This window comes from Rutidosis leptorrhynchoides, chromosome 1, assembly GCF_046630445.1.
Source record: "Rutidosis leptorrhynchoides isolate AG116_Rl617_1_P2 chromosome 1, CSIRO_AGI_Rlap_v1, whole genome shotgun sequence".
In the NCBI taxonomy this organism is placed as follows: Eukaryota; Viridiplantae; Streptophyta; class Magnoliopsida; order Asterales; family Asteraceae; genus Rutidosis; species Rutidosis leptorrhynchoides.
Window position 1 is genome coordinate 712590031 of NC_092333.1, and position 13436 is coordinate 712603466.

General features: G+C 39.9%; 1 protein-coding gene across 1 annotated transcript; it reads left to right on the forward strand.

Moving 5' to 3' along the window:
- The first annotated feature begins 9909 nt into the window (after positions 1-9909).
- On the forward strand, positions 9910-11799 carry LOC139854155 (uncharacterized). Its single transcript, XM_071843480.1, has 4 exons — positions 9910-10098; positions 10197-10832; positions 10946-11012; positions 11201-11799. Exons 1-4 carry the CDS (start codon positions 9910-9912, stop codon positions 11797-11799), a joined length of 1491 nt encoding a protein of 496 aa, XP_071699581.1.
- The last annotated feature ends 1637 nt before the right edge of the window (positions 11800-13436 follow it).

The window sequence follows — 13436 nt, forward strand, 5'->3', positions numbered from 1 at the left end:
GCCTTGATTGTAGGTTGACTAACATTTATATTAGTAATGCAGATATTATTAATATGCTATTGTGTTGCGATATTGATTCTTGCGTTGTGTTTTGTTTGTGGTTGTGTTTGTTTATATCATCGAGCGAGGCGGTCGTTGTACTAACGAGTCGATGCGGCGTGTGTGCGTAATAAGGACTTGCAAACCTTATTACGGGTGCAAATCGTGTCTAACGAGTGATGTACGACGAGTGTTTAGCAAGATGGGACGGTGTTGTGCGTGCGGTTTTATACGTTCGTGGACTAATCGTTTTGCATTCTTTAGAATGATGACGCGAAACGAGAACGAGGCGAATGACGCGGAGTTTAACGCTAGAGTTGCGGCCGCCGTTGCGGAGCAAATGAGTGCGTTTCGAGAAGAAATGGATTGGAAGTATTCCGAAATTCAAAGTAGTGGTGAAATGAAGCGTTGTCTTAAGAGCTTCATGAGGACTAAACCCCCGATGTATGACGGAAAACCGGATCCTTTGGTAAGCACAACTTGGATCTCGGATGTTGAAGGGTGTTTTCGTACTATTGATTGCCCTCCCGAGAAAAAGACAAGACTAGCTACGAGTTTGTTGCGGGGTAGGGCGAGGGATTGGTTGGATGGTAAGATTGATCTTGTCGGTGGCGAAACGTTTATGGCCTTATCGTGGGACGAGTTTAAGGAGGAATTCTTCGAGGAGTTCCGGACTTCGGCCGATTTGTGGAAATTGCGTAATGAGTTGCGAAATTTGCGACAAGGGTCTATGGATTTGAATACTCTCAAGATGACCTTTATGGCGAAGGCTCGTTTTTGCCCGGAGTATTTGGGGAATGATCATTTGTTGATGCAAGATTTCTATCGAACCTTGAATGATGACTTGAAGAGTAATATTAGCAGAGTTCAGGCGAAATCGTTTGCGAAGTTATTCGCCGCGGCTAGAGGTTTCGAGTCGTATTCACGATCGAAGAAGGGTGAACCTTCAAGGGAGAGAATGGTTGTTTCTTATGGTGCTCCGAGTAAGAGGACTAAGGGTCCGAGTGTGAGCACGGGTGGTACGCGAACGAGTATACCGGATTCTAGTGCGGCTAGATGTTACAATTGTGGTGTGAGGGGTCACAAGTCTTGGGAATGTTCGGTACCAAAGGGTGATGGCATGGTGTGCTTCCATTGCCAAGAAGAAGGACATCGTAAGTCGAAGTGTCCCAAGTTAGCGGGGACAGGTGCGGCAAGGAGACGTTAAGGTACGTTTCGTTTTAATAAATATGTCCTTTGATTATTTATTATGAGCCGTTGCGTTTGAGTTGATTAAATGCCTTGTGTTGTGCATATTGATGTTATGGGTGACGTTCCTAATGGAAGTACCCTATGGTGACGTTGGATTGTCGGGCGAAGGGCTTAAGACTTGGTGCAACCAAGCATTTCTTAGTATTTGGGAAATGTTCTACCAAGCCATGGAAATGGGTTTTGGTGTTCGGTTGTTAAGCGCGTGTTCGTTTTTGTGTTGAGATTGATGAACCGTGAGGTTCGTCGGGGGGTTGGAACCCTTGAGATAGAGTGTTTTGGATATCAATGAATGTTGGTAATGGAGCCTACATGACGCTACATTAGGTGCCTCTTTTATACCTACTAGCGTGGTGTTCGACTCCGATGGTGTTGCGGTTACATTGTGCTTAGGGTACCGGAGTGAAACCCTTAGGTACATGAGTGAGTAAGTGGAAGTTGACAAACTAAAGCAATTGGACGATTGCGAGGGTATTGGTTTGTGTAATTTGTGGTGCACTTTTCGTTCGAAAGGTTTTAAGGATTAGTTAAAATCCTTCGTATGCTCAAGGTTGGAGCAAGATGTAGTGATGGGTCGTGTGCACCCAATTGTTGGTAAAGTCTACCTTTGGTAGCATTGTACGAGTTGTGGATATTGGAACGTAGTTCCAAGTGGGGGAGTTACACTCCCGCACGAGGAAGTTTTAGTGTGAGATTTCGGATGATGCTTTTGGTAGATCCGAAAATTTGGTCGAGACACAGTTTGGGTCGATTTGTGGTAGAGTACAATTTTGGTTAACTTGTACTTATGATATTGGATTTGTAAATTATCACTGAGGTGGTATGTTGGTGAATCTCGTTGAGAGATAATGGACGTGTTTGGCGAGCAAGGTAAAATCCCTCGGTTAAGGGATGTGTGTGAGTCGGGTTCTCTTTTGGAGAATTATTGTTTGGTACCTATGTTCGATATAGGTGGTTCTTGCTCGATTGTGAATGGTTAGTGGTATCCGCTAGGGTTCACTATAGTGTAACAGAGCGCGATGTTGCACTACTCGTTGTTTGAGGCCGAAAGTGCGTATGTGATTGATGAAGCATGACCTTTAGGGTCCGCTGACTTCATCATGGGAGTATGCGATTGGTGAAGCATGATCTTCGAGTCCGCTGACTTCATCATGGGAGTATGCGATTGGTGAAGCATGATCTTCGAGTTCGCTGACTTCATCATGAGCGAGGTGATATATCGGTGAAGCATGACTTTCTGGTCCGCTGACTTCATCCGGTGTTGAGATTGGTGAAGCATGGCCTTCGGGGTCCGCTGACTTCATCAGGAGAGTAGTGTTACGTCGGCATGGCATAACATTATCGGGAAATGCGAGTACCGGTGGGAAATGAGAGTACCATTCTTGAGTTGTGTTGTGGGAAATATCGGTTGTTTTATACGCCGATGATGGGGTCGTGAGGACCGTGTGGTGTGATTTGTGATGCGATAGCCGTGTTTCGCTCACATGTTGTCACGGGTGTGACAATAGCCGATTTTTTACACCTTAGGATTAGCATTGCCATAGTCGTTTTGGGCGCTTTTGGTTTTAGCCGTTGTTTATGATGTTAGGATAGTGGCGTATTGGTTGTATTGCGCACTACAAAGGATGTTTAGTGGTAAGTGTAATCCGTAAGGATTCATGTGGTTCGGTCTTCATCGTTTCGGATTGTTGACTTTAGGATTGAGACTTGGTTGCTTCTAGCATTGTACCTGTAATGGTACGCTGAAGGGTTGATATCTCGGTCCGAGATTGGTTGAGTTTTCCCGATGATAGGGAGTGAGCATGGTTTTAGTGCTCGGATAGTGGGTTTGATAAATCGCGGGAGACGATTTTAGTTGTTAAAAGTGATTCCTTGGGAAGAGTTGACTAGGAAAGTCGGATTGGGACTTATGTTGAGGACCGTGGAGTGTGGTCCGTTTGGTTAAGTGACGAGGATCACGAGGACGTGATCGATTCTAAGTGGGGGAGAGTTGTAACACCCTGTTTTTGTTTTTGATTTTGCAGTAGGTCGGGACGCCGTCCAGATAGGAGGGACGCCGTCCAGCAACAAAAGGTGGGACGCCGTCCCGATAGGGGGGACGCCGTCCAGCAACAAAAGATGGGACGCCGTCCAAAGTTTGGGACGCCGTCCAAACGGTCTGTCGAGCCAGCTGTTTTAATTATTTTAAAAGGGGTAAAATGGTAAAATCACTTAGATGCCAGTTTGGAGCCTTCAAGGCTGGTTCCTTGGTCATTTGTGGATCATATTTCATCCTCACAAACACTCCCAACATTATCTAGAGAGAGAGGAGAAGTTCTAGAGAGAGAGGTGGATTTGGAGAAGAAGGAGTCGGATTCTCGCAAAAGCTCGGGTTCTAAAGTTGTTCATCTCGCTCCTAGCTACGTTGTGGTGGTATTGGTAAGCTCAAACTCCGAATTTCATTTGTTAGATTTGATGTTCAAGTTAGGGTTTTGAGCTAGATTGTTGTGAAACCCTTTTAGATGATGAAGTAGGTTCATGGTGACTTGTTAATCTTGTCACTTGGTGGGTTTTGGGTTGGTTAACGTTTTAGCCTTGATTAGGGTTTGATCTTGAGTTTAATCACTAGGTTTAGTGACTATGGAAGTGTTGAAACTCTTTTGGGTGAGTTTGGTTAACTAATTTTGAAATGGGTTAAAACTAGGGTTTTGGTGTCAAAATGGGTATGACACGTGTTTAACACTTGTGTTCGGGTTTAATTGGTGTGTTAGGACCATTTTCACTCGTGTTAGTGATTATTGGTTAGTTTTAGGCGCGGTTTGTACTTGGAAGTGCATTTGGGTCGAAATTGCACTAAGTGTCATATGGGTTGGTTTGTAAGTCAACCCTAATCGTGTTATTGTATTTGTGATAATGGAATAGGTACTTTCCATTGGCGCGTTGCGGATTATTCGAAAGCATTCATCAAGACGACGAAGTGAGTGTTAATATCCTATGTGCATATGTATGTGTAGGATGGGTACGGGTCGGGGTGAAGTGTTTCTTGGTTATAGAGCTCACTTCACATATAGGTGGATTTGATGGACTTGTGTATAGGTCCAATTAGCACGATTGTACATTTTGGTTGGCCACCTTTGGCGGGGTACACAATTTGTGTGTACATTATCACACGCGGTATGATGTGGATTATATAACCCCAATGGCGAAGGGTTAATATTGTGATGCGGACTTAGATATAACCCCAATGGCGAAGGGTAGTATTGTGAGTGGAATAATTATACGTATGTGTATATGGCGTATTTATTTGTGAATGTTATGGTATGAACCATTGAGCCGGTAGTGCCATAATGTGTGTGTGTGATAGGATGTGAACCACGAGCCAGTAGCATCGAGTGTGAACCACGAGCCGGTAGCACTATAAAATAATTGATGTGAACCACGTGCCGGTAGCACTATAAAATAATTGATGTGAACCACGAGCCGGTAGCATCGAGTGTGAACCACGAGCCGGTAGCACTATAAAAGAGTATGACTCAATTGCGTATGGTGTGAACCACGAGCCGGTAGCACCATAGCGTTATGGTTAACCTTGGGAATTTTAAGCGTTGTTATATATATATTATATACGTATAATGTTGTATTGACGTGATGTAGCTAACCTTATGGTTGTAGCTTATTGGCATTGTTCGCAACGTTGTTTGCGAACTTACTATATTGTTGGTGTTGTTAGCTTGTGCTTAGTGAACGTACGGGATGCTAGGTTTAGCTTGCCTTATACTTGGATGCTTCGGTATGCGCTATTTGATTATTATTGTGGCGTGTCCATTTTATACATATATATGTATGTAGTATATTTTCACTCACTAAGCATTAGCTTACCCTCTCGTTGTTTACATTTTTATAGATTGCATGGATGAGGTGGCTCGGGTAAGCGCGGGGACTAGTGGACTTGCGTAGTTGCTTTAGAAGACTTGCTTTTGGATTTGTTTAGGATTGGGTAGCGTGTCCCCAATCCCATGCTCGGTCTATGTTTTATATAAACTAATGGGTCGAAATAGTCACTTGTGGTATTTTGGGTCGATGTGGGCCCGGTGTCGTAAAACTCGGTTTTTTATGAAAAACTCTTAGTTTAACCTATTGTAATATATTGTGAAAGTGTGTTGGTTTAAAAGTGTCGGGAAGCGGGTTTTTCACCCGTGTGTAAAACGTAAAACTGATCAGAATCTGGCAGCACATCTGGACGCCGTCCCAGATGGCTGGACGCCGTCCTGGTTTTTACAACTGGACGCCGTCCAGATTACTGGACGCGTCCAGATCAACTGGCTCTCAAATTTTTTTTTATGGCACTTTTACGGATGTTTAACGGGTTGGGTTGTTACATGTGGGGACACAATAGCAGGCGTGATGACACAATAGGAGGCGTAATGACCCAATAGGAGGCGTGGCGACACAAAAGGAGGCGTGACGACACAAAAGGAGGCGCGACGAAATAATAAAAGGCGTGACGACACGATAGGAGGCATGGCGACCCCATAGAAGAATAAGAGGAGTGGCGACTTAATAAGAGTCGTGACGACACAATAGGAGGCGTGACGACCCAATAGAAGGCGTGACGACCCAATCGGTGGCATGATGACGTAATAGGAGGCGTGATGATGTGCAAAAAGTGTGTGCAGATGTGCTGAATTGCAATTAACTTTTAAATTTATAATACTTTTATTACTTATCACTTTTAACACCCTAATGAGCAACAAAATCCGATCAAGGTAGTATAGTAATTAGTAAGTTAGGTTATCGTCCCAAGAGACTATGGAAGCAAATAAGAGTTGTCTTTTAAATCTAGGATAGGGAAATGATTGTCTAAATCTTACCTCCCCATACCCCACTTTTGTAGGATTGACTTTTGTCGTTGTTGTTGTTGTTGTTGTTTGTTCTTGTTGGCTTATTTTTTTTACTTTAGCATGTGCAACCCAAATGAATTTATGTACCAGTTAGTAGTCAAGCAATTATCATTTAGAAGTCATATTTTTAAATCCTACAAACTGATATGTACATTAAATCATTTTGCTGTGTAAGAGAAGCTGTGAGAAATTATCAATGTTCAGATCTTGTTCTTGCTTCTCATAGATAACTATAACAAATAAACTACAATAATCAATTTCACGAATACCACATAATGAGAGTTGAGATCTAGATAATCATAGAAAAAACTGAGTTGTTTCTCATAAGGTTAAAGAAAGTTATCACTCTATGAAGACAAACATCCCTCGCGCGAAAGCAAAAAAGACTGTTTCAAGATTCTTATAGATAACTTATATGGCTAAATAACTATAATTATAACTATCATTAAGATAATATAAGTTCAAATTTTATATAAAGACCATATTAAAATAACCTAAATTAAAACTCATTTGTAAGTAAACTGGTGGATGTTGCACACTCTATGAAGAACTAATGTTGTATGAAAACCTTCTTGGTCAGATAATGAAGAGTTGAATGTCACTTTATAGTATCACCATATTTTAACACCATTCCCGACGGGATACTAAAATGTAGTAGGAAAATGGGGCAGATATGTGGGATATATTAAAAAAAACCAGCAGAAACAAGGAGTTAGTAGAAACCAATAACCACTAATTACAACCCAAAGAACTTCAACTAGATCTGACAGAAAAGCGGCTCTTCTTCTCCGATCTGATTTCACGGTGATCTTCGGTGGGATCAAACGCCACCTCATCGTGGTTAATCAATCGATATTTAGGGCGATCCTAACAGAAAAGCGGCTCTTCTTCTCCGATCTGATTTCACGGTGATCTTCGGCGGGATCAAACGCCACCTCACCGTCGTTAATCAATCGATATTTAGGTTGATCTTCATTGTCCTTTTCTCTGTTTTTTCGTTGGTGATCTTTGGCGGATTTCAAACGCCATCTCACCAGGTTATCAGGTGATCTTCGACGCTCGGTCGTCATCTTACCATGGTTGGTAACACTCGAATCAAACCAACATCTAATGGTTGGTCGATTAAGGAACGCAGAAACAATCAAGATGTCTTCCGAAAAATCAATTCTGATTCCAAGGTACGTTCTGACATGGATTCTCAATCCTTTTACGTTACGAATTTTCCCGATTACGCTGATATTACAATGTTAAGAAAGGCGTTTGATGCCCTAGGGTGTTTGATTAACGTTTATATTGCTAAGAAAAGAGCAAAAACAGGCAAGCGTTTTGGTTTTGTTCGGTTTTTGGGAGTAAAAAACGTGCAGACTATGGAAAAGAGATTGGCAGATGTTTGGATCAATAGATTTCATTTATTTGTTGAGGCTTCCAAATTCGACAGGTACGAGAGGGTTGTTTCGAATCAGACTAAGGTTACAAAGGAAGAAAAATCAGATAGCCATAACGAAAAGGTCAATTCCGGATCAGAACCTACTCAAAAATAGGATGTTAGACCGATGGAAGGGTCTTATGCTTCGGCTGTTTCAGGTAACAAAGTCGAAAAGAAGTTGGTACTGGATGAAACCGATATCATATCTATTAATAACAATGATACTGTTGCTTTGTTTAAACTTAGAGATTTAGGCACTCTATTTTCGATTCATAGTATCTGTGTCGCAGAAGGGTATAAGGAGTTTAAAATCCAATATATTGGAAGATATTGGATTTGGATTAAATTCGAATCGAAAACAAGTTTAGATGCGTTTTAAAGCAAATAAAAATATCACACCATTGTTCTCGTGTGTGAAAGCTGCATCAGATGATTTTGTTGTGGACGAACGAATTATTTGGATCAAAATCACAGGTTTGCCAACGTGTGCATGGGGTACGAATGCATGTAAGAAGGTGGCTTCCACCTTTGGGCGATTTCTCTTTTTCGAGGAAAACAGTAAAGTTCCAATCGCTGTGACACGTGCTTTTATAGCTACATATGAGAAGAATACTATTTCTAAATTGTATGTGGTGGAAACAAATGGAAAAGATATCACGGTTGTCGGACATGAGATTAGTTCATGGTGTTTTGACATTGATTCTACGATCGAGGAAGATAACAATGATAGCCTTCAAATGGATGAAGAAGAAATATGTAGTAACTCATCTGTTAATTCTTCGGTTAATGGTATTGTATCGGATCATTTGAAAGAGTTTATTGGAGTTCATCTCAATGAGGATTCGCTAGTTTCTGACGACACACCAGAAGTAGATGAGGAGGTTAATTCTGGGGCTCAGAAAGACAATGTTTCGATTAATACAAAACCGGTCCAAGAATCATCTAGTCGCCCGTTTCCACCGGGTTTTACTAATGATTATAATGATCGCATGAGACAAGGTTCGGGTTGTTCGGTGAATTGCAACACACCGTTTTTGGTTGTAAATCATGATCCAAATTCTAATGGTGTTTCGGCATCATTGGAGGAAAGTGAGGACATATTCGGAATTGGGGAATTATTGGGATTTAATCTTAAAGGTTGTCATAATAATTTGAATCGTTATAACGAGCCCATTGTTTTCAATGAAGATAATCTCAATTAATAGTTGTGGATCGGAGGCCTTCTTGAAACGTAAATGGATAAGAGATACTTGTGTTTCTCTAAAAGTTCAGTTTCTAGGACTTCAGGAATCCAAGTTATCCCGATTTCAGTTTTTTAGATTACGGTCGTTATGGGGTAAATTGCATTTTGATTACGCCTTGAGCCTTGCTCGTGGTCTTTCCGGAGGTATTATTTCGTTATGAGATCCGTCGGTTTTCTTGAAAAGTAACATTTGGTGTGACGATAATTATGTGATAGTTAAAGGAATGTGGTTAAAGGTTAACATAGAGACGTTTATGGTAAATGCATATGCTCCACAAGCTTTATCGGATAAGGTGATTCTATGGAATAAGCTTTCTAATTTCATGATGAATAATCCCGGCCACTTTATTTTTATGGCGGATTGGAATTCGGTTAGAAGTAGGGTAGATCGATGTGGGTCCGAATTTTGTTCTCATGATGATCGTTTGTTTAACGACTTTATTGAATCAAACCACCTATATGAAGTCCCGTTGGGTGGTGTACGTTATACGTATCGTAATAAAGCTGGGACCAAACTTAGCAAACTCGATATATTTTTCATCACTAGTAATGTCCTTGATTCCTTTGATGATTTGAAGGGCTCAGTGTTGGATCGGGGTTATTCGGATCATGCTCCTATTCTTCTTTTTCAGGACAAGGTAGATTTTGGCCCGACGTATTTTAAGATTTTCGACTCTTGGTTTGAGAGGCCGGATTTCGATTCTTTTGTTCGTACTACATGGAGCTTGATTGGTAATGGTCAGAATATGGACATAGTAGCGAAGCTTAGATCGATGAAAGCTCATTTAAAATCATGGATCCAATCGTCGAGATCTAACGAATCATTAAGAATAAAACTACTTTCTAAAGACATAAATGATCTTGATACTGTCATCGACTCAGGTTCTACCGATTATAGTACTACTGATCGACGAAATGCTTTATTTTTGGAACGGGACTAGCTTTTAAAGAGAGAAGCCACATATATGATACAGAAAAGTCGTGTTAAATGGGACGTTGAGGGTGATGAAAATTCTAAATTTTTTCATTGTTCTCTAAAACATAAAAGAAATTACCAAAGTATTAATGGCCTTATGGTGGACGGGACATGGGTTTCTGATCCTTTTGTTATCAAGCAATTATTTTTTGATCTTTTTAAGTCCAAGTTTGACAGTTTTCAAAGTGGGGGTGAATTTTTGCATATTGATCCAACGTATAAATTGTCCCAGGAGGAAGCCGATGGTCTTGAGTGTGATATTAATGATGTGCAAATTAAACAGGCGGTATGTGATTGTGGAAGTTCTAAAGCCCCAGGTCCCGATGGTATTTCATTCAGGTTTATTAAACATTTTTGGGATATTATTTGTCATGATTTATGCAGGGATGTGCGTATCTTTTTTCTGATTGTGTTATGCCTCATGGAGCGAAGTACGCCTTCTTTTCGCTAATTCTGAAAGTGCAAAATCCTGTCCTTATTAATGATTTTAGACCAATTTCGTTGGTTGGGTTTTTCTATAAAATTATATCAAAAATCCTTACTAATCGTCTTACAGGTGTAATTGATACATTGATAAGCCCGGTTCAATCCGCGTTTATTTCAGGCCTCCAGATTCTCGATGGTCCTATGATGTTAAGTGAGATAATTGCGTGGGTGAAAAAATCGAATAAAAAGATGCTTCTTTTCAAAGTTGACTTCGAAAAAGCATATGATTATGTGAATTGGGACTATTTGTTGTTTATGCTTCGTTCCTTGGGTTTTGGCACGAAATGGTGTAATTGGATTATGGGTTGTTTGAATTCAGCAAAAACGTCAGTTCTTGTCAACGGGAGCCCGACCCGTGAGTTCGATATAAAAAGAGGTCTTAGACAGGGCGACCCGTTAAGTCCTTTTTTGTTCATCATTGTTATGGAAGGCCTTCATTTGGTTTTGAATCGAGCGATGAAGTTGAATTATATTCGAGGGATTAATATTGGAACGAATAATATTCAGCTTTCTCATTTTGTATACGCAGATGATGTTATTATTTTTTCTGAATGGGGCAGGCGTGAATTGCATCGAATTTTGACTATTCTCGAGATCTTTTTTTTTTTTTGGTTTCGGGGTTGAAAATTAATGTTACGAAATCTTAGATTTTCGGGATTGGTGTAGATGATTCTGAGGTGAATTCTTTTGCTTTATCTTCGGGTGCGAGTGCAGGTGTTTTTCCTACTAAATTTAGGTTTCCCCATTGGTTCTAACATGAAAGTGATCGCTAATTGGGAACCTTTGGTAGAGAAATTTCGAGTTAAATTATCGACATGGAAAGCTAGTCTTCTCTCATCCGGAGGCAGATTAACCTTGATTAAATCTGTTTTGGGAAGTCTGGGTATTTATTACATGTCCAGAGAAAGTCCTAAAAAGTATTGAATCGATAAGGGCGAGATTTTTCTGGGGCGGAAACGAGTCGAATAACAAAATGCCATGGGTTAAGTGGGATAAAATTTTAGCACCGTTTGATCTTGGCGGTCTAAACGTGGGTAGCCTAAAGGCGTTTAATTTTGCTCTTCTTCTTAAATGGCGTTGGAGTTATCTTTTAAATCCGGATGACTTATGGGTTGTTATCATAAAATCTATACATGGGAATGTGTTTGAGAAATCGTTAGCCAATTGTCCGAGTAGTTGGTCGTCCATAGTGAAAGTATGTACATGGGCTGTTTCGAAGGCTTTAATTCCTGCAGATTCTTTCAAGTTTGCTGTTGGTAATGGACGTAATATCAGCTTTTGGCATGACCCGTGGTGCGGTAACGTTCCTTTGTATTCTTCGTTTAATCGGCTATATCATTTAGATGTTAATCAAGATGACACGATAGCTGATAAATTGGCAAATGTTTCGTTGAATTGGGTTTGGTCTAGGGAGAATTTAGGGACTCGAAACATTCAAGTCCTTAATTCTCTTGTGGATTTTATTGAAGATGTTACTCTTACAGATCGGGAGGATAGTTGATTGTTCTCTATGTCTTCGGATGGTTTATTTACGGTGAAGGCAGCTCGTGTTACTATTGATAGCGCGTTACTCCCAGGTTCTACGACTACTACTACATGGTACAAATTCCTCCCTCGAAAAGTTAATATTTTTTATGGAGATTACGTTTGAATGCTCTTCCGGTTCGGTGGAATCTTTCCGCGAGAGGAATAGAGGTTCCTACGATTGTTTGTCCGGTATGTAATAATGGGGTTGAGACGCAGGATCATGTCTTCTTTGGATGTTCTTTTGCTTCCGAGTTATGGCATAAGCTACGTGTGTGGTTTAATTGTTCGATGCCTACTTTTGTGTCTTGGGATTCCTTCATTGTTTGGCTCGAAGGTGTCCATTTATCGACTAAAGGAAAGGACCGAATTATAGCTTCAGTTTGCACACTTCTTTGGGCGATTTGGAGGTTTAGAAAAGGCATTGTTTTTAACGATTCGTTTTGTTCTAGAAGTAGTCTATTTGATGTAGTTAGATTACTTGTTTTTCGTTGGATTAAACATAGAAGTCAATTAGATTCAAATTGGAACTTATGGCTGTCTATGCCTTTGTAATTTTGTTTGTTCGTTCGTTTTCTCCCTTAGCGCCTTGCTAGGGAGCGTTCTAATATATTGCTTATTCTTTGGCCGTAAAAAAAAAAAGATATGTGGGGTATATCACCGTTCAAAATGAGTAAATTTTTGCACCGGTCGGGCCAAAAACTCCTATTCTACTTTTTGCCTTTTTGGTGCCATTCTACTATGTTTTTGTTGCTTATAGGCAGAGAAGATTGAAAAAATAAGAAAAATTGTGAAAGTACTTATGTTACCTTCCTCATTTTATATTGATAGTGGTTGGTCCCTAAAGTTTGTCAAGAATTCCACGTATAGACATAAAGTATTTTTTTGATGCGGATGACCATGAAGTTTGCACACGTTGCACAGTTGGTACCTGACATAAGGATAATTTCGTCAATGTGATTCTTGTTTACCTTTTTCTTGGTACACCTTAAAAAATCATAAACTCTAATTTTATTATCCACTCAACAATCATAATCATAGCCAATTGATCTCTAATATCTTCATCACTTCTAATCTTAAAATTTGATTTCTTAAAATCAGAAAATCCATTTCTATTACTTCTTTCTTCTTCTCAAGAAACTTTATAATTTTAAATTATTATCAATTTTACTAAAAGAAAACCAACATTAACAATTTCTTCTATAAACATGAAGATATAAAACATGATCACATGTGGCTAACGGTCATTAGAGTCATGTACTAACCGTGTAACATATGCATATTTCATAGTCATCCGTGTAAAAAAAAAAAATACTCTAGGTCCACCAGTGCAGTTATAAACAAACTTTAAGGACCAATTGTGTAATCATGTTTTATATATTTAACAAATTTTTTTAATGAAAGTTAGTGTTAGGGTCACTGTCGTTTTTTCCTTAATTAATCAAGGGATGATGGGTGTATAACTACTAAAGGGTAAGGAAGATGGGTATAATTTAAGGCATGTCACAAGGACCACAAAATAAGAAAGTTCACAAGGTACCAACAACCAAACGGCATCGTACGGATGAAAACCAAAAAACACGTTGACAATAATCATTTGTAAAAGCGTCACAA